This window comes from Chiloscyllium punctatum, chromosome 2, assembly GCF_047496795.1.
Source record: "Chiloscyllium punctatum isolate Juve2018m chromosome 2, sChiPun1.3, whole genome shotgun sequence".
Taxonomy (NCBI): Eukaryota; Metazoa; Chordata; class Chondrichthyes; order Orectolobiformes; family Hemiscylliidae; genus Chiloscyllium; species Chiloscyllium punctatum.
The window spans coordinates 65,650,801-65,677,326 of NC_092740.1; the positions used below are offsets into that span (position 1 = coordinate 65,650,801).

General features: G+C 39.9%; 1 protein-coding gene and 1 long non-coding RNA gene across 3 annotated transcripts in view; one reads left to right on the top strand and one right to left on the bottom strand.

Moving 5' to 3' along the window:
• The window catches only part of LOC140484852 (solute carrier organic anion transporter family member 3A1-like), a 314,802-nt gene extending 310,667 nt beyond the window's left edge, over positions 1–4,135 (bottom strand). Inside the window, exons 1-2 of the mRNA XM_072583601.1 lie at positions 4,028–4,135; positions 2,588–2,867 (exon numbers count right to left, since the gene is read on the bottom strand). Coding sequence (XP_072439702.1) covers positions 2,588–2,719 — 132 coding nt within the window. The 5' untranslated portion in view covers positions 2,720–2,867; positions 4,028–4,135. The remainder of the gene's footprint in view (positions 1–2,587; positions 2,868–4,027) is intronic.
• A 589-nt stretch (positions 4,136–4,724) lies between these two features.
• LOC140484884 (uncharacterized) overlaps positions 4,725–26,526 on the top strand; it is a 34,813-nt gene continuing 13,011 nt past the window's right edge. The window contains exons 1-3 of one of the 2 annotated variants that reach the window (XR_011962334.1): positions 4,725–5,665; positions 8,049–8,149; positions 12,838–13,283. This is a non-coding gene — a long non-coding RNA (uncharacterized lncRNA). Of the gene's footprint in view, positions 5,666–8,048; positions 8,150–12,837; positions 13,284–26,526 lie in introns of those variants that run through there. The other variant, XR_011962333.1, reaches the window with a different exon arrangement.

The window sequence follows — 26,526 nt, forward strand, 5'->3', positions numbered from 1 at the left end:
TGAGGCATGATCTGCCCTTCACAAAACCATGCTGACTATCCTTGATCACATTATTCCTATCCAGATGTTCATAACTCCTATCCCTTACAATTCTCTCTAAGACTTTGCCCACAACAGAAGTGAGACTCACCGGCCTATAGTTACTAGGGTTATCCCTACTCCCTTCTTGAACACGGGAACTACATTTGCTATCCTCCAGTCTTCTGGCACTATTCCTGTAGACAACAAGGACATAAAAATCAAGGCCAATGGCTCTGCAATCTCCTCCCTTGCTTCCCAGAGAATCCTAGGATAAATGCCATCAGGCCCAGGAGACTTATCTATTTTCACCCTTTCCAGAATTTCCAACACCTCTTCCCTACATACCTCAAAGCTGTCCATTCTAATTAATTGTGACTCAGTATTCACATCGGCAACAATGTCCTGTTCCTGAGTGAATACTGACGAAAGTATTCATTCAGTGTCTCCCCAATCTCTTCAGCCTCCACACGCAACTTCCCAGTACTATCCTTGACTGGACCTATTCCTACCCTAGTCATTCTTTTATTCCTGACATACCTATAGAAAGCCTTTGGGTTTTCCCTAATACTCCCAACTAAGGACTTTTCATGTCCCCTCCTTGCTGCTCTTAGCTCTCTCTTCAGATCCTTTCTGGCTACCTTATAACTCTCAATCGCCCCAATTGAACCTTCATGCCTCATCTTTATATAGGCCGCCCTCTTCCATTTAACAAGGAATTCCAATTCCTTATTAAACCACGGCTTCCTCACACAACCCTTTCCTCCCTGCCTGACAGGTACATACTTATCAAGGACACTCAATAGTTGCTCCTTGAACAAGCTCCACATATCAATTGCGCCCTTGCCTTGAAGCCTACTTTTCCAAGGTACGCATCCTAAGTCATGCCTCACCGCATCATAATTTCCCTGCCCCCAGCTATAACTTTTGCCCTGCAATGCACACTTATCCCTCTTTTTAATTAGAGTAAAAGTCACCGAATTGTGGTCACTGTCCCCAAAGTGCTCACCTACCTCCAATTCTAACACCTGGTCTGGTTCATTACCCAGAACCAAATCCAGTATGGCCTCACCTCTTGTTGGCCTGTCTACATATTGTGTCAGGAAACCGTCCTGCACACATTGGACAAACACCGACCCATCTAACGAACTCGAGCTATAGCTTTCCCAGTCAATATCAGGAAAGTTAAAGTCCCCCATAACAACCACCCCATTACTTTCACTCTTCTCCTGAATCATCAAGGAAGGAGATTATACAAAAGTTACTGGACTAAAGAATATATTTAAGGGATAACAAGATGATGGAAGAAACAGAGCTAGGATAGGGAAAATTGAGAAATAGATGCAAGTCAAGAATGTAAAATTTAAAATTTATACATTGAGTAAAAAGAAGCCAGTGTAGATCAGCTGGTGGAAACCTAATTGAAGATGGGTTTCAGTGGATATTGGCAATATGCAGGATATAGACAATTTCATTCTGGACAAATGGATGCTTTCCACAGATGGATAATAGGCCAATAGTGAACACCAGTGGTGTGATGACAAAAGTAAGCTTAAGGGATTCATCAGTAAAAAAAAGCTTGAGATGAAGTCGAGATGCACAGCATTCTGCAAATGTAAGTGGGCAGTTTTGATGATGCATAGCATGTGGGGTTTGAAGCTCTGCTCAGAATGCCAAGGTTTCACTCTGTCAGAGTGACTCGCCAAGGAGGGGGTGGAATCACTGGCAAGCTGCCTAAAGCCTTAGATGTCTTGGTGTTCACTGGGAGAGAACTGGGGCTGAAATGACATCTTGTCAGACAGGCAGCTGAGTTGCTCTGAGGCGGCTGACAACTCAAGGAAGCTGATGGGCCAGGAGGGCGGGGCCATCAACAAGTGAAGTCGGCGCTGCTTTGTGTGGATACCTGGGCAGCATGTTTTACTCTCAATAAACAATGTTAGGGACAGGTACCACAGCCACGAGCCCAATCTCACCCCAACTGTCCAGCCACTGAGCTAACTTCATCCGAGAAGCAGAAACGAGGCTATCCAGACAATCTAAACTTGAGTAAAATCCCCAAGAGGGAACAGGCACAGTAACTTTCAAACTACGATCGTGGCACCTATAGTTACGGCTGAAATAAGCAATGACTCAGTCCAACCCCCGTCAGACTTCCATAAACTGCTCCAGATGTGCTCAACGATGAAACTCTGAGAGAATAAAGTGAATCTTTTCCCGTTGCTCCTGTGTGCTGACAGCTCCCCCCATCCACTGGGCAGACAGGCAGGCACACAGTGGGAAGGTGGGCTGCTCTCTCAGCTCAGGACATCTGTCAACTATGTTCGGTCGGTTTAAACACTAAAATAAAAGTGTTCCGTCTGAGGACGGCGCTGGCTAACGGAAAGGATTGCACGTTATGCCAGAGCAATTTGGTGGGAACTGCCTCGCACAGAAAACAAAAGCAAAGGTAGATGAGATGCTTTGGCCCCGAGTGATTTTCCGATCAAAGCAAACCCCATCCCCAGTCTGGCCGGGGCTGAGGAGGGAGTGGGGGGGGGGGGGGGGGAACACGCTGCCGCTCCTTACTTACTAAGTAAGCGCCGCTAATGCCCTGGGTCAGCATCAGCAAACACTCGGCGATCAGAAAGGTTCGGATATCAGAGAAGTATGAGTCCCGGGGAGCCGCTGCCACCGCCCGCCGGTTGTCCTCCTGACTGCCCATCCCGGAGAGGTGCTGCGGACGGTGTCAACTCAACAGAAAGGCCCGCGGAGTTGAGAGAGTTTTTTTTTCAATGCGTTAGAAGAAGGCTCCTTGTCTGTTCGAGAATGCCACACCCACTGGCCCTGGCTGGGTGGGGATCGACCGCTGACTGTGGTAGAGAGAGAGAGAGAGAGAGAGGCTGCTGTTATGATAGAGGGAGACTGTCAGTATCCACAGAGAGAGGGGCAGAGAATGTGGGGGGTGATTGAAGGGAGGCAGTGAATGTAGGGGTGATGAGGGGAGCAGTGAATGTGGGGGTGAGTGAGGGAGAAGGGGACAGAATGTGGGGGTGAGGGTGAGGGTGAGGGGAACAGAGAACGTGGATCTGAGTGGGGGGGCAGAAATAGTGAGTGTAAAGGAGACTGAATTAAGGGGGGGTTGAAATTGAGAGATAGACTATCAAAATGAGATTGCAACAGAAACGGGTGTGGGAGAGACACTTGGTTAGTTCTGCCTCTAAATAAACTGGAGCGGGAGAGAAATACTTCAAAGGCGAACGACTGTGAAATAGAGAGAAACTACACAAGACTGACATAGACTGTGAAGAGACTGGAACAGAGAGACTGAGGACAGAAAGCTGGGACAGAGACTGTATGGGAGAGAGATACTCTGGGTTCGAGAGAGGCAAGGGGACTGTAGACGTGGGAAAGAGAGAGGCGTTTGGTATGACATTCGGCAGAGGCGGTGACAGAAACTGAGAGGGAGATTGCGGCAGAGACTATGGCAGAGAGAGAGATTTTGTGGGAAAGAGGGACTGTCTTCCAGAGTGAGAGAGAGACTTTGTTAGAGGAGAGTGTGAATAGTCAGTGGGAGTGGGGGGGAGAGTCTAGTTGGAAGAGGATGAAACTGAGAGGAAGAGGCAGCGAGAGGGTGTGCGTAATAGATTGTGTGAAAGATGGAGTTTAAGACGAACACAGAAAGAGGGAGATAGTGGATGAGAGAGATTGCATGTAAAGCTGTGAGACAGCAAGACACGGGGGGGAGACCGGAAGAAAATAACAAAACACAGCTTGGAAAACTTATTTCAGATTTTCAGCATGTGTAGTATTTTGCTTTAGCATTGTGTGAGAGAGAAAGTAAGGTATTGTGTATGTGAGAGGGGAAGATTGTATGGGCAACTGTTAGAATCTGTGCGAAAGATATGTGAGAACTGTAGTGGAAATTATGTGTGAGATTGTGACTAAAACTGGAAGAGACCGTACAGTATGAGAGCCCGTGCAGTGTGGAAAGCTATGTTACTGTGGGCCAGGCTGAATGTGAAACACTGACAGTGTAAGAATGTTTCAACGTGTCCACGCCTTCAAGGATGTCAGTAAGAGCGAGCTGGCAGAAGTAAAGATTGAAGTCCTCTCAGACGGCTTTCTTTGAGCACTGCGGATCGCACCAGAAGGGTAGCAGGATTTGACTCAAAAAGGGGGCGTTTTAATTTTCTTTCAAAAGCAGCAGCCGCCGCCAAAATGACGCGTGTCGTTCCTTGACAGTTCTCGGTCCAGTTCATTCGTGCGAACAGCTGTCAATCGTGGCTCTCTGAGCAGACTCTGGGCAATCGCTTCTCCCTGATCTCCGCCAGTAAATCTTCCTCTGCAACGTCGACTCCGATCCAGTGTAAATCAAGCGGGGCTATCGGGAAAATACACTTCAATTGGATGGTGTCCAAACCGCTCTGTTGCTCCAAACTTAGCTCAGCGCGAAATAAAACTTTGTTCGGGTTCGACTCGGCGTTGAGCTCGGCATTAATTGCCCGAATTCTTGCGAATCAATTTATATCAAAAGATTGCACAGCCAGCACCAATATCTCTTGTGCCCTGAAACTCATTTATTTCACATCTCCCACTCTCTTGGTTAAACAGTCGAAGGTGGGTGTCAGGATTTAAGACAGCTTCCGTCCTCCCTGTTGGAGTTTTGCAGGCTGCTCTTTCTGCCTTCCCCTTCCCAAACAGCTATTTTTGGCTGCTCTGGGACATGCTAACGTGCGCCCTGGCGTGTGCTGTACTCAGAAACCGCAGAAGGCAATGGAACAACATTGTAACTTCCTCTTAGACTGCTATGTGGAGGCGGAGATTTCACTGAAAGTGAAACATCAGCCAACCATTTGATCTGTTCTCGTCCATTGGCCGCCTGTAAACAGCGCCATCCTGTGGCCCCACGTCTGTTCAAGTCGGTGAACAGGACAGGCCCATCTCCAGAATCATTGTGGGTGAAAAGAAGACTGTTCTGAAACTTTGGTGCATAATACATACTATTTACAAAATATTGTTACTTGCATTCTACATGGACTGATTTTCTTAAAAGCTCCAAATTAGAGCTAAATCCCAGCACCTCCCTAAGATTAATTGCCTGAGGCATCAACGTTTGAATAACACAGGAGTCGCAATTAAAGTCAATCATGAATGGACCTGTCAACATAAAATGTGAGCTACCTCAGAACAAAGTCATCTTCAGTGGGGGAGCGTAGTGGTATGGAATGTGAATCTGAAGGATCTCCAAGAACAACAAAGCAACTGAATCAAGAGGGAGTGTGAGCATTAGGGACTGTGGTAAAAAAAAATTACTCAATTTCCTACCAGGGCAGAAGACGGTGCTGGTTAGTGAGCAGCTAGTGATTTCTTTTTAGAAGTTTTTAATAAGGCCTTCATTTAAATTTAAGCTGAACTATCCTATAAATAAAAGCACAACAGGGTGCCTGTCCAGTGGAATGTATATGTGCACGTTCTGGGATCTCCATATGCTTCTTCACCTCTTAGATGCTGGACAACCACATGTACAGGATGGATCACCAGCTTGAAAATCTCAAACTCTGGATCACTGCTGTGCAATTGTGAGGTTGAGAACTGTATTTCGACTGATGGTCACACCACAGTCAGGAGTGTGCAGTCATAGAGAAAATGAATCATCAAACAAAATCAGGTAGGTAAATGTCAGTCTGTCACGATGGTATGTTGCCTGCTAGATGCTTTGTGAACATATAAATTAAGAAAAGAGTAGGCCTTATGGCCCTCTATCCTGCTCTGCCATTCAATGAAATCATGACTTATCTTATGGTACCTTCAATTCAATTCTTCTCGCTGCACCCAATAAACTTTGACTCCCTTCTTAGTCAATAATCTGTCCACCACTATCTTGAAAACACTTAATGACTCTGCGCCACAGCTCAGTGGGGAAGAGAGTTCCAAGAATCATGGCCTTCTTAGAGAAAAAAAAAGCTTCATCTGTCTTAAATAGCAAAATCCTAGTTCTAGGTTCTAAAGAAGGTGAAACATCCTTTCAGTATACTATGAATCAAATCCCTTTAAGGTCTTAAATGTTTCAATAAGATTACCTCAGTCTTCTCAACTCCAGCTGACATAGGGCCGGCCAATGAATCCCCATTCCTATCCCAGTTGTCAATTCAGTGAACCTCCCCTGAATTGCTTTTAATACATCTGCATCCTTTCTTAAATAAAGAGGCCAAACTACATACTGTACTCCACATGTGACCTCATAATTCTCTATACAAATCCTTATTTTTATATTTCACTTCTCTTGCAATAACTGATAATTTCTCATTTGCCTTCCTAAACAATTCATGTGCCTGCATAATAACATGTCGTCGGACACCCAGATATTTCAGTGCCTTAGAATTTTGCAATCTCTGTCCATTTAAATAATATGCCTTTTGTATTCTTCCTGCCAAAGTGGAGACATTTCACTTTTCCCCACATGATATTCCATCTGACATCTTTTGCCCACTCACTTAACCTATCTATATACATCTTTGCAGACTTTTTATGTCCTCTTCACAACTTACATTCTTGTCTTTGTATCATCAACAAATTTAACAACCAAATACTTGGTCTCTGTAGCAAAGTCATTTATAGCGTTGACAAATAATTGTGGCCCCAACACTGAACTCAGTCACATTGTACGACCCCAAGAATGAGCCTACACTCTGCTTCCTATTAGTCAATGAATCATCTATCCATGCTAACAGTTACTGCCTAAACCATGAGCTCTTATTATGCACAGTGATATTTTATCTGGCACTTTGTCAAAATTCTTCAGAAAATCCAGGTTCCATGTAGCCACTAGTTCTATTTTAACTATGTTGCTTCTTACTTCATCAAAGACTTATAATAATTTAGGTAAAACCATTTTTCTTTTAAAAGCCATGTCACCTTTGCTTACCTGTATAAGCATTTTCTAAGTGCCCCACTGAAAATTCCCTTATAATGGATTCCAACATTTTCCCTCTGAGGGATATTATGGACTGGTTGGACCAAAAGGTCTGTTTCCATGCTGAACATCTCTATGACTCTATGATAACTTGCTATAGTTTCCTGCTTTCTGTCTTCCTTCCTTTCTGAATAAGGAGTACATTTGCTATTTTCCAAATTGATATGACCTTCCCAGAATATGGGGAATTTTGGAAAATGAAAACCAATGCATCTACTATCTCAGCAATTTCTTTTAAGTTCCTAAAATGAAGTCCATCAAGGCCAGGGTATTTGTTAGATTTCAGTTCTCATAATTTTCTAAGTATCCTTTCCCTGGTGATTTTAATTGTTTTAAGTTTTTTAGAGTCATCAAGTCATACCGCATGAAAACAGACCTTTCGGTGCAACAAGTCTATGCAGGACATAAACCTAACCTAAACTAAACTAGCCCCACCTACCTGTTCCTGGCCATATCCCTCCAAACCTTTCCTATTCATGTACATATCTAAATGTCTTTTAAACATTGTAACTGTGCCCATATCCACCATGTAGAAAGTTCATTCTACACACGAACCACCTTCTGTGTAAAAAACATTACCGCTCATGTCTTTTTTAAAATCTCTCTCCTCTCACCTTAAAAATCTGTGTTGGAAATTGGATCTCATTTAACTGTGCTACAGTGGTAATTGGAGTTCCACAAGTAAAAGTATTTATAGGGTTCTACACCACCTTATTATGAGTGCAATGTTTTTAGAAATAGATATCTCCTTCTCTTATTCGACCCCTAAAATGCATCACCTTGCACTCTTGGAATCGAATTCCATCTGCTATTGTTTTTCCCAATTTATCAGCTGATCAATAACAGACTGTATCCTCCACACTATCAATAACGCCACCAACTCCTGTGTCATCTGCAAACTTTCTAATTAAACATTCTGCAATCACATCCAAGTGTTCATTCTACTGTGTCTAATCTCACCTGCCTCTCACCTTTGGAGAATTTTATGCTTTTTCTTTCAGCTCGATACATTTTTAATTTCCTTAGTTAGCCACAGATGGTGCATCCTGCGTATTGAATTTATCTTTCTCAATCAAAGGGCCAATATCAAGATGTTCACTGAGAAGCTACAGGCATTCTGAAGTAGCAGAAGCAAAGAATGTGGCTCATATTGATACCTATGACATGGGTAGAAAGAGGGTGAGTATAAAATAACATGATTGTGCAGCTAAAGGTGCAGCTGGAGAAACAATGTTAGCTGTATGAGACTTATAAAGGCTCAAGATTCCTGGGGAATTGGGATTAGTTTTGGGTAGCTTTGCTTGGAATGTTGGTGAGAGTTTAAACAGCTTGACAAGTGGATGGGAACGTGAGTGTAGGCTTAGAGGGAAAAGAAGCAAACTGGAAATAGAGGAACAAAAATAAGTAAATAACTGACAAAGACTAAGGAAGCAAAGGCTAGAAAATAGATAACAAAAAAGTTGTTCATTAAGTAGTGGTATTTGCTTCCATGTAAATAATCTAATGGATAATACAGAGGAGCTAAGGGTCTAGATAGAAACTTGAATGTATAATGTAGCTATTACTGAAATCTGGCTTATAAACAGACAAGGGCAACTGGTGAACATTTCTGCCTACAGTGCTTTCAGGGCACCAAGAGTGGGATAGAAAGGGAGTGTAGTGTTTGCAATTTTAGTTGAAGGAACAATCACAGTTGTGAGGAGGATTGATATGCTAGGTGGAGTATCAAATGATGCCAAATGGGTTAAACTGAGGAAGAAAAAGAGAGACAATAGCATTGCAAGTAGGCTACCAAAGAATCCTCAGCAGTCAGAGGAAGAAACAGGAACAGGTATGTTGGCAAATTTCTGATAAGTGCATAAAAAATGGAGCAGTAGTAAAAGGGATTTTCAACCACTCTAGTATTAGCTGAGAAAAATTCAATACAAAAGGTATGCTGAACACAAAATGCTTTACCTGCATTCAGGAAATCTTTACATATAGTGTAGCAAGCCCAAGAAATGGAGAAAGTGAGGACTGCAGATGCTGGAGATCAGAGCTGAAAAATGTGAAGAAGGGCTTATGCCCGAAACGTCGATTCTCCTGCTCCTTGGATGCTGCCTGACCTGCTGCGCTTTTCCAGCAACACATTTTTCAAGCCCAAGAAATGGTCAGTTCTAGGAAGGCCCTTCATTAGAATAGTTGTTGCAAAGTTAAAGATTGACCAAAAGTAAAAGTTTTAAATTGAGGAAATTCTTTTTGACTAAGTTGAGGTGTGGTATGAACTAAGTGGACAGTTATTTGAGGATAAAGCAGTACCAAGCCTATGAAAGGCATATAAAAAGGGGCTAATGAGTTGAAATTAAAAAGGAAATTACAAAAGCAAAGAGTGTAAATTAAAAAAATATTGACATGTAAAATCAAAGAGAAACCAAAAATGTTTATAAACACATAAGGCTTCAAAGGATAGCTAAAGAAACAGTAAGCCCTATTAAAGATCCAAAAGATAACGCCTATGTGGAGGTGGTTATTAATGAATACTTTACATTATTTTCACAAAAGCGAGGGACATTGTAGTTAAAGAGCAGGGTGTGTGAAATATTGGATTCAATAAACATAGCAAGGGAGGAAATTTCTAATTAGATAGTCTGCTCAACTTGAAAGAGGACAATTCATTAGGCTAGACTGAAATGCTTCCCGGATTGTTAAAGGAAACAAGGTTTAAATCAAAGACTTAATCATAATTTTTCAATCCATTCTGCATAAAGGCAGCATGTTGGATGATCGCTAATGTTGTACCACTGTTTAAAAAGGAAGGGTTAGCCCAAATAATTATAGGCCAGTCAGCCTCACTTCAGTGGTGTTCAGATCATTGGAAATAATTCTGGACATCTGCATAAGTCATAATTTAGAAAGTCACAAGTCAATCAAGAACAGTCAGCATATTTTGTTTGAATAACTTGATTGAATATTTTGAGGAAGTAACAAGGAAGATCAATGAGGCAACATGCTAGATGTAGACTTTATGGATTTTTGGAAGGTTATTAATGAGATCTCATTTGGCAAACTGCATAGAAATATGGTGTCCAAGGGAAAGTGGCAAGTTGGATATGAAAGTTGGTTCAATGGTAAGAAGCAAAAAATAATAGCCAAATGATGTCTGTCTGACTGGAAGGCTCTTTCCTATAAGAGTATCGCAGAGCTCATTGCTGGGTGATTTGGTGATTTGCTTGTTCATATCATTTGTCAATGATCTGGATTTAAATAAAGGGCTATTAGTATTTAGGCAGAGGAAACAAAAATAGCAACACTTGATCATGAGGAAGTAAACTGTAGACTGCAGGAAGTTATCAATGGAATAGTCATCTGTGGAAAGAGTGTCAGATTAAATAGATTTAGAGACAACACAGAAGGCAAGAGAATACACAATAATTAATACAGAAGAATAGGGAAAAAGTAGGACTTGCCTGTCCTCAATCCCTAAAGTTAGCAAGACAGGTAGATAAGATGAAAATGTGTTGCTGGAAAAGCACAGCAGGTCAGGCAGCATCCAAGGAGCAGGAGAATCGACGTTTCGGGCATGAGCCCTTCTTCAGGATTTTAACCTACTGCGAATCCTCTTGGAAGGATGCCTTCCTTGAAAAAGCTCTCTTCCTCTCTCTAATTCCTGAAGAAGGGCTCATGCCCGAAATGTCGATTCTCCTGCTCCTTGGATGTTGCCTGACTTGCTGCGCTTTTCCAGCAACACATTTTCAGCTCTGATCTCCAGCATCTGCAGTCCTCACTTTCTCCTAGGTGGATAAGATGGCCACGAAGGATGTAGAATACTTTCCTTTATTGGCTGAAGCTGGGGGAATAGGAGTGAGGAGTTATGTTTGAACTGTAGAAAGCACTAATTAAAGCGCACCACCCATTTTGGCCACTTAGTGAGTTACAGCAGCATATCTTGTAGATGGTGCACACTCATGCTAGTGCATATCAGGAGAGAATGTTGTAGGTAATGATTGAATGCTGATCAAACAAGCTGTTTTGTCCTGAATGGTATTGAGCTTCTTTAATGTTGCTAGAGCTTTACACATTCAGGCAAATAGAGAGTCTTTGATCTTACTGTTTGTGCCTTCCAGATGATGCACAAGCTTTGCAGAGTCATGAGATAAGTTCTTTGCCAGAGAATTCCATTTCCACTGACCTGGTGTCATAGCCAGTTTTAGGTCAATGCTAGTACCCAGGCTGTTGATGTGGGGGTTAAATGATAGTAATGCCATTGAATATCAAGGCAAAATGGTTATATTCTGTCTTGGAGATAGTCATTTGCTGGCACTTGTATGAAATGAATGTTACTTGCTACTTATCAGGTGCTGCTGCATGCAGACAATGAATTCTTCAGTATCTGAGGAGTTGGAAATGGTGCTGAACAATGTGCAATCATCAATAATTATCTGCACCTCTAACCTTATGATGGAGGGATACAAGTATGTGGCAGCAGAAGATGGTTGGTCCAAGGGTGTCAGATCAGGAGTGCCCCTGCCCCTTGAGTTTGTAGGGAAGCCATTAGCTTTTACTACATTTCTTCTGACATGTACCCCACCCCATCCCCCAGCCCATGTCACACGCTGCCAAGTGCACCACTGGTGGAAATCCAGTTGCAGGGGATGGAGATTATTAATTGCCCTTAATTTGGCTACTTCAGAGCATCATTCACCCTCTGGGTGGGAAAGCTATCCGTGAAACTCATTGCCCTCACTGAATTGGTGAGTGGGATGTGGGTGGGGTTGGTTGAGGGAGTTGGGGAGGGTATTCAGTCAAGAAGGTGATGGACATTCCTGCCCCCCTCCCTTCCCTGCACCCGTTACCACATTGCCCCCCCTCTCTGCCCACTACCATGGGGGGAACTACATTTTGGCCGTTAACCTTTGACCTTCTTACTTCTATCTCACCCTCCATAGCTACCTTGCAATTATTTTCATGAACACTTATCTCTCTGATTTCCCTAGGGCCAGCTCTTGTCCCTCTTTCATTTCAGGTGTTGTAAATGTGGTGACACATCTTTTACTTCAGGAAGATACACAGTTGCTTAAGACCAGTTTAAATATTGATGCACTGCATATCTTAGAGGCACGGCTAGAAGTGGGAGTTTTATATGATGGATCTCTGATTGGGCATTGCCCTGGGATGCCATAGTTGCTGTTTTCCAGAGGGTGACATCACTTGCTATTCCTACTTTTGCAGCGTTGGGGGTAGCCGTCAAGAGCCTAGTTACCAAAGACTTGTTACAGCTTCCTTCTGTGGGAGAAGAACACTGATGTCCCCTTTGAATTGTATATAATTCAGTAGTTTTATGGCAGATATTGAAGGAGGAATTTGCTCAAGTCACTTTATGGAACTCAGATGAGATGGAAGTTAGTTTTGCTTCTGCAGTATCAAGCTGAAGTTAATTTTGAAAATTTGACATCGTCAGGATGCACTGATCAAAGAAGGTGTGGTGCCTCTTGTGTTAAATTTATAGAGGCAAAACCAATTAAAAGCAGTAACCAACACCAGGTAACTCGAACCATTGCAATTTTCGAACAGAAAGGGAGTCAACATTGTTATTAAATAATTTATCACCAATGCTGTTAGCAAGCTGCTAGCTTCAAATCTACAGCAGGTTGTGAATCCTGATATTTAATAGGGTTCCATTTCAATCTCCCCCTCCAACTTCAGTATTTTTAGTCGCATTAACAACAGTGTGGACTGTTGTATTTCCTGAGATAAAGCAGTCTTCAATCAACACTGTTAACCAACAGGAAGGAAGATGTAATGACATCATATGACAAGTTATAAAGCAAAGTATTCATTGCCATTCTTTAGATTTATGTCTCTGCATTTTCTACTGTCTTTCTGTACAGGCATACAGATGAACATATGTCAAAATAGAAATGGAAACGTGGTATATTAATTCTAAAGAATAAAACATTTTATAACTTTCTTAGTGTTGATGTGAATGGAGTTCAAATATAGCATGCTTATGAAGAGTAAATATAATTTCTACAAAAAAAAGATGCTTTCCTTCTCCCACAATGTGTATAAGTCAGCAGAGATGCCAGTTTTGACTCAGTCATAGCACTGTTGCCTGTGAGTACAAAACGTCAAGTTCAACCCAGACCTCCCAGAAACATGAGAACTCAAGACCATCACTCCTGTGCAGTAATAAAGGAGCATTGCACCAGGGAAGGTACTTTTTTGGATGAGACATTAAACCAAAGCTTTTGGTTTGTTCGTATAAACAATCACCCTTGACAATGTTGTCTGGAAAATGATAAGTTGAAAAGATATTTAGTGCTCTGAGCATTGATTCTGCTATTATAGTGTGGAGCCTGGAAGCTTCTAACCACCTTGAATAATATTGCACAGTGATCAAGTACACTTCTTCTCTAGATTCAAAGTGATCTAATCTCAACATTTACTAAGGCCTGTCTGGAAAAGTAGATGGTAATAAAGGTTCTGCTGCTATTAGCTATTTATTGCACAAGTATTTGCTATACTTAGCTATTCCCAAATAACCACCATGGAATCCAAGAAAAATTTTCTCCCTCTTTGTCTTAAGTAATGACAATTTTTGGTTTAGGACTGGAAGACAATCCAATATTTTCTGGATGCTTCTTCTGATCATGGTACTTCCTTAAGAGCTACTTGCTGAGCTATATCATGATCAACCGTCTTAGCAAAGTTTTCACATCTGGGTACACTCAACATCTTCCATTTGTGCTTTCTGATTTCTTATTGTCTTTCTCACAAACTGGTAGGTCCTGATGAAAATACTTCCACTTCTGTAATAAGCGCTACATCTTGAGTTTCAGCTTGATCAATTGTGTCTCTGGAGAATGTGTGAACAAATATTTTAAGAAATATGAAGAAGGATATGGAATCAGGAATATGGAACCATATGGAATCAATTGTGTTCCCCACTGCACTCACAATGGAAAGACTGGGAGAAGAGGGAAATCAATTAAAATGCGAATGACTTAGAATCATTATTGGGACTTAACCATGGCTGACTGAAATGGTCATGGATTTTCACCAGCTGCATAGCATATGAGCTGAAGGTCAAATACTCAAATTCCATTGTTTAAGCAGAAACTGAAGCTAAATGTTACTTCAGATGAGCATGAGAATGTAAGACATGTAGAAAACTAACAAACAGAGAAACAGAAGTATTGGTATAACTGTAAACATAGAGTGAATACTTTTGTAACATTAGTACCTGGTCAAAAGCTATGGATCAAAGATCAAAAATCTGCAGAACTTAACAATCACAATTCTGTCTCAGTAAAACCCCATTTTGAATGCTCAGCAGAAATTTTCTAATATTATTGGAGACTGAAAGAACAAAAGAGTACATCAAAATCATTTCACACAATGGTGATTGATTCAAGAAGCCAGTTGAAGATGAGATTGATAAATTTCTATATATTAAAACAGCAAGTGATATGTGGATTATGGAGGAATATGGTCATAGTCTTAGAGTCATACAGAATGGAAGCAGATGCTTCAGTCCAACCAGTCCATGTTCCTAAATGAAACTAATCCCACCTATCTATATTTGGCCCACATCCCTCCAAACTTTCCTTTTCATGTACTTAGCCAAATGTGGGCAGTATGGTGGCACAGTGGTTAGCACTGCTGCTTCACAGTGCCAGAAACCCGGGTTCAATTCCTGACTCAGGCGACTGACTGTGTGGAGTTTGCACATTCTCCCCGTGTCTGCGGGAGTTTCCTCCGGGTGCTCCGGTTTCCTCCCACAGTCCAAAGATGTGCAGGTCAGGTGAATTGGCCATGCTAAATTGCCCATAGTAAAGGGGTAAATGTAGGGAAATGGGTGGGTTGCGCTTCGGCAGGTCAGTATGGACCTTGTTGGGCCGAAGGGCCTGTTTCCACACTGTAAGTAATCTAATGTCTCTTAAATGTTGTAACTGTACCTGCATCCATCAGTACCTCTGGCAGTTCATTCCACACACAAACCACACTCTGTGTAAAAACATTGCCCCCGCAAGACCTTTCTGAATTTTTCTCTTTACACTTTAAAAATATGCTCCCTTGTTTTGAATTCCCCACCTTTGCTATTCACCTTATCTATTCCCCTCATGATTTTATAAACCTCTGTAAGGTCACCCCTCAACCTCCTATGCTCCAGTGAAAAAAGTCACAGCCTATCCAGCCTATTTCTTTTTATAATTCAAACCCTCTATTCCTGCCAACGTCCTGGTAAATCTCTTCTGAATCGTCTCCAATTTAATAATATCCTTCCTATAACAGAATGACCAGAACTGCACACAGTACTTCAGAAGAGGCCTCACCAATGTCCTGCACAACCTCAACATAATGTCCCAACTCCTATACTTAAAGATCTGAGCAATGAAGGCAAGCACGATAAATGCCTGTCTACCTATGACACAAATTTCAAAGAATTATGTACATGATCCCCTTTGTCTCTCTGTTATCCAACACCACCTGGAGCCTTACTATTAATTGTACAAGTCCCGCTCTTGTTTGTTTTACCAAAATGCAATATCTCGCACTTAACCAAATTAAACTCCATCTGCAACCCATCAATCCATTGGCCCAATAAGATCAACAATGATTTATAGGAATAGTGAGGTGGGTTTGATGGGCTAAATACCCTTCTCCCAGTCCTTATATCCATATGCACTTAGATCATCACTTCCAAAAAAAATCAATGAGAACAAAATCAAGGAGAGTTGTAAAGGCACTGTGAAGACTTAAACTTTCAGATGCTGGGGGGAAATGATGGGAATTCAAATGATTCAAGGAAATAGTTTAAGAAAATGGTTTAAGAATGTTATTTAAAAATTAAGATTATATTTAGGGGGAGATATATAGTAATGAGATAGCAATGTGTATGATGAAGGAACAGTGACAGCAGCAGTTGGGAGCTAGAGTTTGTATCAGAGAGAAAGATGTAATACCTATAAATGTAGATTAGAGTGTAGAGTATAAAAAGGAGTTGTGAAGAAACCTACCAGAGTCAGATCTTAGTCACTCACTGGTAGACAAAACCCTTGCTACAATAGAACAGGCTACAAATTAATTACCTGAAGAAATTAGGTAATATTTAGATATTATCTAAATATTATTCAATGTAGACAAAAAGCATAGACCAATATCCACTGATTAGGGTTTTAAGGGGTATCCCAATTTTAGCAATATGATGTATTTGCTTCACAAAAGGCATCATGACCAAAATCTGTCAATGCTTTAGCCACTGTTGCAACATGGAAGTAATATCAAGTAATGGTTGAGTCCACAACATTTGTCCGAAAAATTGCTTTAAAAATTGACTTTTGCACAGTATATATGGTATCAACTTTTATCATATTTTTCTGTCCTCCTGATGTAAAGAAGAGCACTTTTCCAATATCTGAAAATACAAATTTTCCCTCCAAACATAGATTTACCAAAGATTTTGTGCTGTGCATCTAAATACCCACTGGTCTTAAATGTTGTCTACCTGAAATGTTGGCATATCTGACAAATATATAAAGTAAGGGAAGCCATTCCACTCCAAACAGAAATACATAAGGGGAAAGTGATTGATTTACTTTCCAATAATAGACATCAAAGTGTCAGTTTCCAGCTTTTAGTGAACTGCCTGAAGCTAAAGCAGAGTGAAAGATGCCTTTCATATATTTTCATGAGCTTTATTAACTATAACATATTTATCACAATGAATGTCATCTCCCACCAACAGCTTCAATTTAAAACTTCTTTAAATCAAAATTGGCCTTTATGTTGCACAATATACAGGTAACTCCAGCTCCTGATACTTTGGTCTCATATTGCAGCCTGCAGGCCAATAGTTGACCTACCAACTGGGTAAATTTAATGAAGTCTTCCTGGTAACAGTGTTTACAATGTACTGATGGGTCGCAGTTGGCTGCACAAGACGTCAGTTTAATATCTTCTAACCAAATTGATTTTCTGGGCCTTATGAGTTTTCTTCATTTTCCTATAAAAGCCATTTTATGGAATAATGTTTGAAGAACTTGTGCAATAAAATGTGAGCGCATTTCCTCGTTATTGTATAAGCTTCAATTATAGCACTGTAAATGAGTTACAGAACTCACACACATCTGAAGTTTGAATATTAGAAAATAGACAGTGACAAAAAAAGACAAGCCCCTCAATCAAGAATAGCACATAAGCAATGCAGATGAGTTCACGGAATATCCGTCCATCCTCCAGTATGTAGTAGTTCCAGGCCAAGTCTGCAGTCCAGACCCAATGTCCCAATCCAACATGATAACTTTACTTTCAGTTTTGTATGCTATGATTTTGCTTTATTCATTCATAGGATGATGGTGTCACTGGCTAAGTCAGCACCCAGGTGGCAGTTAAGAGTCAATTACATTGCTGTGGGTCTAGGGTCACAAGTAGGCCAGACCAGGTAGGGATGGCAGTTTCCCCAATGAACCAAAGAGTTTTTTCTAACAATTGACAATGGATTCATGAGTACCACAATAGAATACCTTTGACTTATTTACCTTCATAAATCTAATTCATATGCTTGGATTTATTTTCCTGCTGGAGTGACCATGTTAAGCCATTGCTGAGTACTAGCCATATAGGAATGTCCTTAAGTTGTGTTGCTATCAGGATTGCAAGACATGAATGTTTTAAATCATCTTCTTTGGGTAACTGTTCATAAATCAGGAAGGAGACAGGACCACTGAGGGTCCTTATATAATCTTGTTGGTTTTACACTGGCAATTACTTGCCATGAAACGAGGGCTAACTCAATTTTCTTACCAAAGTCTGCAGTATAGAGTAGACTGGAATCCTGATTTCAAATCCCATTTTATGATGACATTGGATGTAGTGAGATTAAAGTCATTTGCCAATCTGACTGTGAATTGTTTTGTGAGTTCCAAGAAAAGTTACATTGAACTCAAAACATTAACTCTGTTTCTTTCTCCACAGGTATTGCCAGACTTGTTGAGTTTCTCCAGTACTTTAATATTTTTTTAATTTAAAATCTTTTTGGCATTCCAAACAATTCATTAAGAAAGTAAACGATGTGAGGATTTCCAAAACAGAGTGCGATTCACAAAAATCTGTAAAATAAGCGTATCTGCTGATGTGAACCAGAGTAGTAACAATTGAGTGTCTTTTGCCTTCAGTCCATGTCTTTATGTACAGTCAGTTCTGCTATCACACAGTAGTTTAGTTCTCATGCAATCCTGTGTTATAAGAAAATTGTACAATAGCAACACCATTTAAACTAATGGGGTCAGAGTCGTGTCATAACCAATACACATTTTAAAAGTTTGCACGATAGAATCAGTGTCCCCAAATCATCATTTGCATTGTAGCAAATTTGCGTTAACAAAACGTGCATTATAACAGAACGACCTATGTTTTACCTTGCAGCAAAATGCATTTAATTTTGCTTATCCAGAGTATAAGGAGTCATGCAAGTTAGAGCAAAATTTGAAAACTAATTTTAAAATATAATAAAAAATAAATTAAAAGGTGATAAATACTGTAGACTGAAATGTGGTTTGAGCTGCAGTGTGTGTGAATTTGTGGACACTGCAATTGGCCTGAGAAAGCATATTTACAGGAGATTTATCCATCTCAGAATCATTGAGTTAGAGTATGCATTAGAAACAACGCAGCACATCAGTGATGAAAAGTAGTATCTCATAAATATCTGCAACTTCAGAAAAGGTTTGGTGTTACCAAGTGTATACAAAGGAAAGAGAAGCAGGTGAGAGAGAGAAATCAAGGATGCACAGAACCTATTTCTATTCAACAAACTTTAAAAAATTAATTCAATTATATAGTTCTTTAAAAAATATGACAACCCAGCCCAATAAAATTTTCAGTCAACTTGACTTTTCACAAATCAATAGCAGAAAGTAGAACCACATGACACCAGCTTATATGTAAATAAAATTGTACAGTGGACAAACTGTAATTGAAGCAAAAAGAGTAGATACATAGACCCTAAAAATGTCATGAACAGATACATGAAATTATCAAAATGACCAATGGAATGTTAGTCTTTACATCGAGGGACTAGAATACAAATGATTCAAATTCATACTTCAGATGTACAAAGTTAAACCTCACCTGGGCTACTCTAAGCAATTCTGACGACTGCATCCTAAAATATTATATTGACTTGGTCAGCATAGAATCACTTGAATAATACCTGGAGTCCAAAGGTTAAATTATGAGAGAGATTTCACAAATTAGAATTTTATTTCTGGACTTCAAAAGTTTAAAGGGAATGCAGTTTTCAACATATTAGGGGGAACAGAGAGAGTGAATAGAAATTATTTCTTCTGTGTGCATGGAGTCTACTGCTAGGACAAATTGGTCCAGAATTAGAGCCTCAAATTGAATTCAAAAAGTTTCAGTCATGAAGTTAGGAAACATTCCTGGATGCAAAGGGTGGCAGAAGGGGATGAATAGCCTCTTCCTGCTTTTGATTCATATGTTCATAGGTTTGTTCATAAGAATTCTAAATCTTTTCAGTTTATATATCAATATAAGTATTTTTCTCTTTTTCTCCACCCTGATTTAGCCTGTTTAGTCACATAAAGTGGACTTTCTCCCCAGTGTGGCAGATTATATGTGGGTCACAATAGAGAGATTAACTTTTTTCACTAAAGATGTATTAAAGTCTGGTAGTATCCACCATTCCTTGTACTTTTCATACCCTAATCCAGGGAATGTCAAGTCTGTTGAGAATTCAAAGTGGAGAATGACTCTTAACTTGGCAATGGTACAGTCAGGAAAAGTCGTAATTTCTTTAAATTATTTAGAAAATTTGTGATTGTTTTTAAGAATGATTGAAAAGGTCTTTGTAAATTTGCATCATGTAGAGGATTTTTTAAATTACTCGTAGGACATAGTTTTCATTGGGTGGGCCAGCATTTTATTTCCCGTCCGCAGTTGATCTTGAGAAGATGGCAATGAGTTACCTTCTTGAACTGCTGCAGTTCATCTGCTGTAGGTAGACTCACAATGCTGTTAGGAAAGGAATTCAAGGATATTGACAGTGACAGTGAAGGAACAGTGATAGATTTCAAGTCAGGATGGTGATTGGCTTGGAGGTGGTGATGTTCCCATGTAGCTGCTGTCCTTGTCCTTCGAGATGGTAATGATTATGGGTTTGGAAAGTACTATATAAGGAGAATTGGCTAATTTCTGCAGTGTATCTTGTAGATAGTGTACACACTGACCAAGGAACTCATGCAAAATTCTTTCTCAGCAAACCAAAATCATTTTTGCAGTTTGGAAGAAGACAATGTGTGAAAATGTATGGAAATCTGTGTGAATAGCTCAGTAACAGTAAAAAACTGGATTCTCTTTTTTCTTGAAGTTACCAAATGATGAACTTCAAAAAGCTACATCTTCAGAATTCTCATGACCCGGGGAATTGTGCCTTGCTGAAGATACGAATACCAATAAGGGGCAGCAGAGTGGCTCAGTGGTTAGCACTGCTACTTCACAGCACCAGGGTCCCAGGTTCAATTCCTCCCTCAGGCAACTGTCTGTGTGGAGTTTGCACATTCTCCCCGTGTCTGTGCGGAATTCCTCCGGGTGCTCCGGTTTCCTCCCACAGCCAAAGATGTACAGGTCAGCTGAATTGGCCATTCTAAATTGTCCCGTAGTATTAGGTGCATTAGTCAGAGGGAACTGGGTCTGGGTGGGTTAACCTTCGGAGGGTCGGTGTGGACTGGTTGGGCCGAAGGGCCTGTTTCCACACTGTAGGGAATCTAATCATTGAAACGTTGCAGTGAAAGTGATTGCCAAGTAGGACTCCTGATCTACCCTGCGTGAATATAGAACAACAAATTGTTGAAGTGTTTGGTACATCATGGCATAAATGCTGAAGGGGAATGCTTGTGGTTGTTACATTGCCAACTTGAAGTGAAATTTATCATTTTATTTTAAATTACATTTGCCAGTTAACTCATTTTTACTGTGTATTGGTTCTCTGAGTAAAGTAAAAGTTACAAAATATGAAACTTTTGCCGATAATTCCCTCATTTGTGGATCACTTGGTAAATTTGGTTATTTTGGTTGACAGTTTCCTCACAGGGATCATAAACAGATGCATGTGAAAGTTATCTAATATGCACATTGTATCATTATAAACCACACACTTAAAATTCTTAATCCTAATCTGTTAAACAAATGTCAAGTCTTAAAATATTAGTAATACTTTCTTTTATTATTTATATTGTTTATAAGATTTTATGCTCAATAAGATGAGAAATGTCTTTTAGAATTTTTTTCATTTTCATTGCACATTGACATTTAAAAGTGATACATAGCAACAAATAAAACTTCACATATAGCATCTGAACAATCTACCTAAAATCTGCTTTCAAAAGAGCAAGTTACTAATTGCTTTTTGATTTCCTACATAATACAGTTGTATAAGAATGGGCTTGTACTCAGATAATGGCATTCAAACCTATCCCAACAGTCACTGCATCACAGGTCAGATCAATTTTCCTTCGTGTGAATCCAAGGAAAGCGATGAGACCAGACCGAGTACCAGGTCGTGAACTCAGAGCAGCCGCAGATCAACTGGCAGAGGTCTTCTCGGACATCTTCAACCTGTCCCTGCAGCAGGCCATTATTCCTGCCTGTTTCAAGAGGGCCAACATCATCCCTGTGCCTAGGAAGGCTCATGCAGCATGTCTCAATGACTACCACCCAGTGGCCCTAACTTCGGTGGCCATGAAGTGCTTTGAAAGGCTGGTTATGGCATTAATCAACTCCAGCCTCCCCACTACTCTTGACCCACTCCAATTTGCTTATTGAACGAACAGATCCACATCAGATGCCATATCACTTGCCGTTCACTCCTCCCTGAGAACATCTTGACACCAAGAATAGCTAGGTAAGAATCCTACTCATTGACTGCAGTTCAGCCTTCAACACTATCATCCCCTCGAGACTGATTATTAAACTTAGTGATCTCGGACTAAGCCCCACTCTCTGCAACTGGATCCTCAGTTTCCTGACTCACAGCCCACAAATAGTGAAGAATGGGGGCAATATTTCATCCTCACTAACACAACACTGGAACCCCCCAATGGTACATACTCAGCCCCCTACTGTACTCACTGTATACCCATGACTGCGTCACCAAATACCAGACTAATGCCATTTAAAAGTTCGCTAATGACACCACCAGAGTCAGTCGAATCTCAGATGGCAATGAAACAGACTATAGACGGGAGGTGGAAGACCTGGAAAAATTGTGCATTGAGAATAACCTAACTCTCAATGCTGGCAAAACCAAGGAACTCATTATTGACTTTCGGTAGGATTTTACTCATGCCCCCCTATACATTCATAGCACAGAGGTGGAACGAATGGGAATGTCAAGCTCCTGGGAGTGGTCATCAACAACAAGCTTTCTTGGACTCTTCATGAGGACGCACTGGTTACAAAGACCCAACAACGTCTTCTTCCCCAGGCAGCGAGAAAATTTGGCATGATGGCAAATACCCTTGCCAATTTTTATAGGTGCGCCGTCGAGAGCATTCTGTCTGGATATATCACTACCTGGTCTGGAAACTATACCATTCAAGATCAAAGATGGTTACAGAGAGTGGTGAACTTGGCCCGGACAGTCACAAAGGCCAACTTCCTATCTATAGAATCCATCTATCAGGCCTGCTGTCAAGGAAAGGCTGCCAGCATTCTCAAAGATCCATCCCATCCTGGCAATGCTTTTCTACAACCTCTACCATCAGGGAGAAGGTACAGAAGCCTGAACACACGCACCAGCCGGTTTTGAAAGAGTTTCTACCTTAGTGTTGTTAGAATACTGAATGGACTCACAAACTCTTAGCATTCACCTGTACCTGTGTTTTGATTTTTGCCTCTGTTTACCTATTATTTACTTATCTATGCTATTTAACTCTGTGATCTGCCCATACTGCTCGCAAGACAAAGCTTTTCACTGTGCTCACTACACATGACAATAAATACAATTCAATTCAGTGACTCATGATATCCTAAAGCAGCCATTGAATTAACCTGAAAAATGCAATGTTTAGGAAAGTATAGCAAGCGATTTAAATACAACATTGTTTCTGAAAATCTCACCTGATTTGTGATAAGTTCTTTCTTTAATACATAATCAAAATAATCCTACAATGCATCACCCAACAGTACCAAAATGTTAGATTGGATTATTGACCCAAACTTCCTTAGCTCCAAGAATTCATGATATGTGCCTGAGAATGGGACATATCCAAGAATTTAGGACTGCACTTAACTCCAAAAGAATTCCAGCCTCTCTGCTGTATCATGGAGGGGCCTGAACATGCTTCATAATTTCTTCTGACTGAATTAGAGAGGGAGTGTCAGATGGAATTCTTGTGATGCCCCAACAATGCAAAATTTACATCCATGAAGGTAGAATACGAGCAGTTGTTCTCAAATGATTTCTTCAGTCAAGGTCCTATCTTTTTGCTTTAGTGGATGTACAAATGCATATTCTAGGCATATCCTGCAGAGGTCGATTTGAAGGCCCTATAAATACTCATATAAAGGTCACATCCTATTGCTGCAGGAATAGGATGAGAGTTGGCCCTAGAATGTCAGGACATTATGTTCATCCTGACTTTGGCATTGAGTTCACGATCAGCTGATTCAAAAATATGAACAAAATGAACTGCATCAAGATCATACTCAGCTCTGGGTTATTTGAGTTATATTAATTAATATTATATGCTGGATACATTTTATGCTGTCTAATTTCACCTATGAAGAGTTAGACTGAAATAAATAGTTTAGCAAAGCCAACTTGTTTTTGACACTTCACACCTACCATTAGTGCTCGCTTTGCAATCTATGTCTTTCTTCTACTCCCATTAGCTCTTTCTTTGTCTTTGCTCTGGGCACCATCACCACCTGTTCCCTTCCCTTCTTCTCCCCCATTATCAACAGCATAAAAATTGTCATTTTTCAGCCATCTTCACTTCTGGAGAAGAGGGATATTGGACACAAAATGTTAATTCTGTTTCTCTCTCCACAGATGTTCCAGATCTGCAGAGTTTCTCCAGTACTTTCTGTTTCCACTTCAGAACTCCAGCATCTGCAATAATTTGTTTTTTAACAGTTGGACTGAGGCTGCTATAATTAATTTCACTTAATATCTATGAAGCTGAGTGAGAGTATAATTCCAGTTTTAATCTGCCCTGAATTTGAAGTCAGATCTATAGGAATGAAGGGACTATGCAAAAAGTTCTATACAGCATATTTTGTCAAAGAACGTGACTTACATTTGTCTTCCCAATTTTCCGTTGTATTTTGAGAGTAGGTTGGAATGTTTTAACTATGTAAACTAAAGTTGCTTTTGTTCTCTTTGATGTTCTAATTTTTCATTGAAAAAGATTAAATGCCTATTGGTAAGGTAATCAAATAAGTAATTTTACTTTCTTCTTTCATAACAATTAGATCCACTTGCTCCCACTAAATTGATGTTCATAGACTTGGAGCATCTGTTCATATTTTCTTCAGGTTCAGATGTTGCCTACTCGTGCCACTAGAGGGCAACAGATCTTTCCTTGCTGTGTGTTGTCAATTGGTTGATCAAAAAAGAATTTTATGTGAGTGTTGATATAATCAACAATTGATTTCTAAGTAGGCAACAATCCCGAAACTATCATATATTTTAGTGTCCATAACCTGATCAGTGTACATTCTCAATTCCCATCATGCCATTTTTATTATCCTTCTAACAATATCATGTCTCCTCTAATGTATTCACAATGCTAATTTGATTCTATATGATAAAATATAAAAAGCTAAAATAATCTTGTTCATGAAAAAGCACTGTATATCACAAGCAAGTTGGTTTGTAATAACATTAGAAGAACTTATACACAAAGTTTTTTTTATAAAGAAATGACTTGTTATTTTGTTAGGCTTTTCATGACCTCAAGATGTCTTGACATGTGCTAGGATCACATGGAGTGCTTTAGAGGTGAATTACTTCATCAAAATGCACACAACAAAATCTCACAACCAGCCATCAGCTTTTTCACCAAATAATCTGCTTTCCCATGGTGTTGATGGATGTAATGAATAAACGTTGCTTAGAGCATAAGATAAACTTAATTTCTGCTCTTCAAATAAATCATTGAAACTCTACAGCTATCTCAGAGGGGAGGTAGGGCCTTGGTTTAATATCACATTGAAACATTTGCACTTCTAAGGTTGCAACATTGCTTCAGGACACCAATGATGAATCAGTCTAGATTATAGGAAAGAGGCTTGGCCTACAAGTGCCATGGCTAAGCCAAAACTGACACCTGCTGGCAAAAATGAAATGGCTCTGTCATTGTTTTAAATGCAAGGGAAGAATGACTTTAATCAGCTCTTTTCTGAACTCAGTGCATCTTACATCTCAATACATTTTACAAACCTATCAGAAATTGCATGTTTCAAAATAATGCTTTACTAATCTTCTTGCATTTGATTTTGAAAACAAAACAGGCATATTTCACTAGCTTGATTGTTGTTTTTGTAATGTTTAATATTGAGTGAATTTGTCAAATAGTTGAAATGTGCATGAACTATTAATTACTTTAATTAATGGTTATCATGTCACACTAATGAAGGGCTTTTGCCCGAAACATCAATTTCCCTGCTCCTCGGATGCTGCCTGACCTGCTGTGCATTTCCAGCACCACTCTGATCTAAACTCTGGTTTCCAGCATCTTCAGTCCTCACTTTTGCCTGCACTAATAGTTAGTATCTTGCACACAACATTTTTTCCAATTGGACTCTGAGTTCACCTCCCACCTGCCGTGAGGTGTGTCATAGCATGTTCAGACAGGGTGATTTATAAAGCTGTTTGTAGTTTTATAAGATTTTGTCAGCATATTATGGTGAATAAAATCACAGCGAAGCTCCTCTGAAAATATAATTTTACAGTGAGCTGCAGAAAAAAACTAAATGGACAGAATTGTGAATGTTTAAGAAGCAGCTTTTTTTATTTTTCATTAGAGTTAGGATGTAGAATTTATAGCAGCAAATACAATCAGCAGCATATTATCGTTGGAACACAGTAATTTATAGTGTCCTTGGAAAGTATCTCAGAATATATCCTGTTAAGAATATATCTTTTAACATTCCCTTTCTTTTTCTTGTAGTTTAATAATTTACCCATCTGCACTTTTCTTTCACATATATTTCTCAGCTCTTCAGCCATGTAAGTTTGCTATTATGTTTCATCCTTTAAAATATTTTGGCTCTTATACAACACCAAATAAACCAACAGCATGCTTTTTAGCCAGATGGAATGTGCCTCCTTTTATAACACAGGCTGAGAAAATGGAAAATGCTGCTCTGAAATTATTTTTGGATGTGCTACAGAAATGTTACTGTGAATCTTAAAATGCCTCAGTGAAGAGCCAACAATTTTTTAAGTGCTTTGAAATAAAGTGTAAAATACCTGTATGACATGTCACCCTTATAGACATTAGCTTTACTGACTAACAGTGGTTCATAGGATATTTAGAATAATTGGGCAT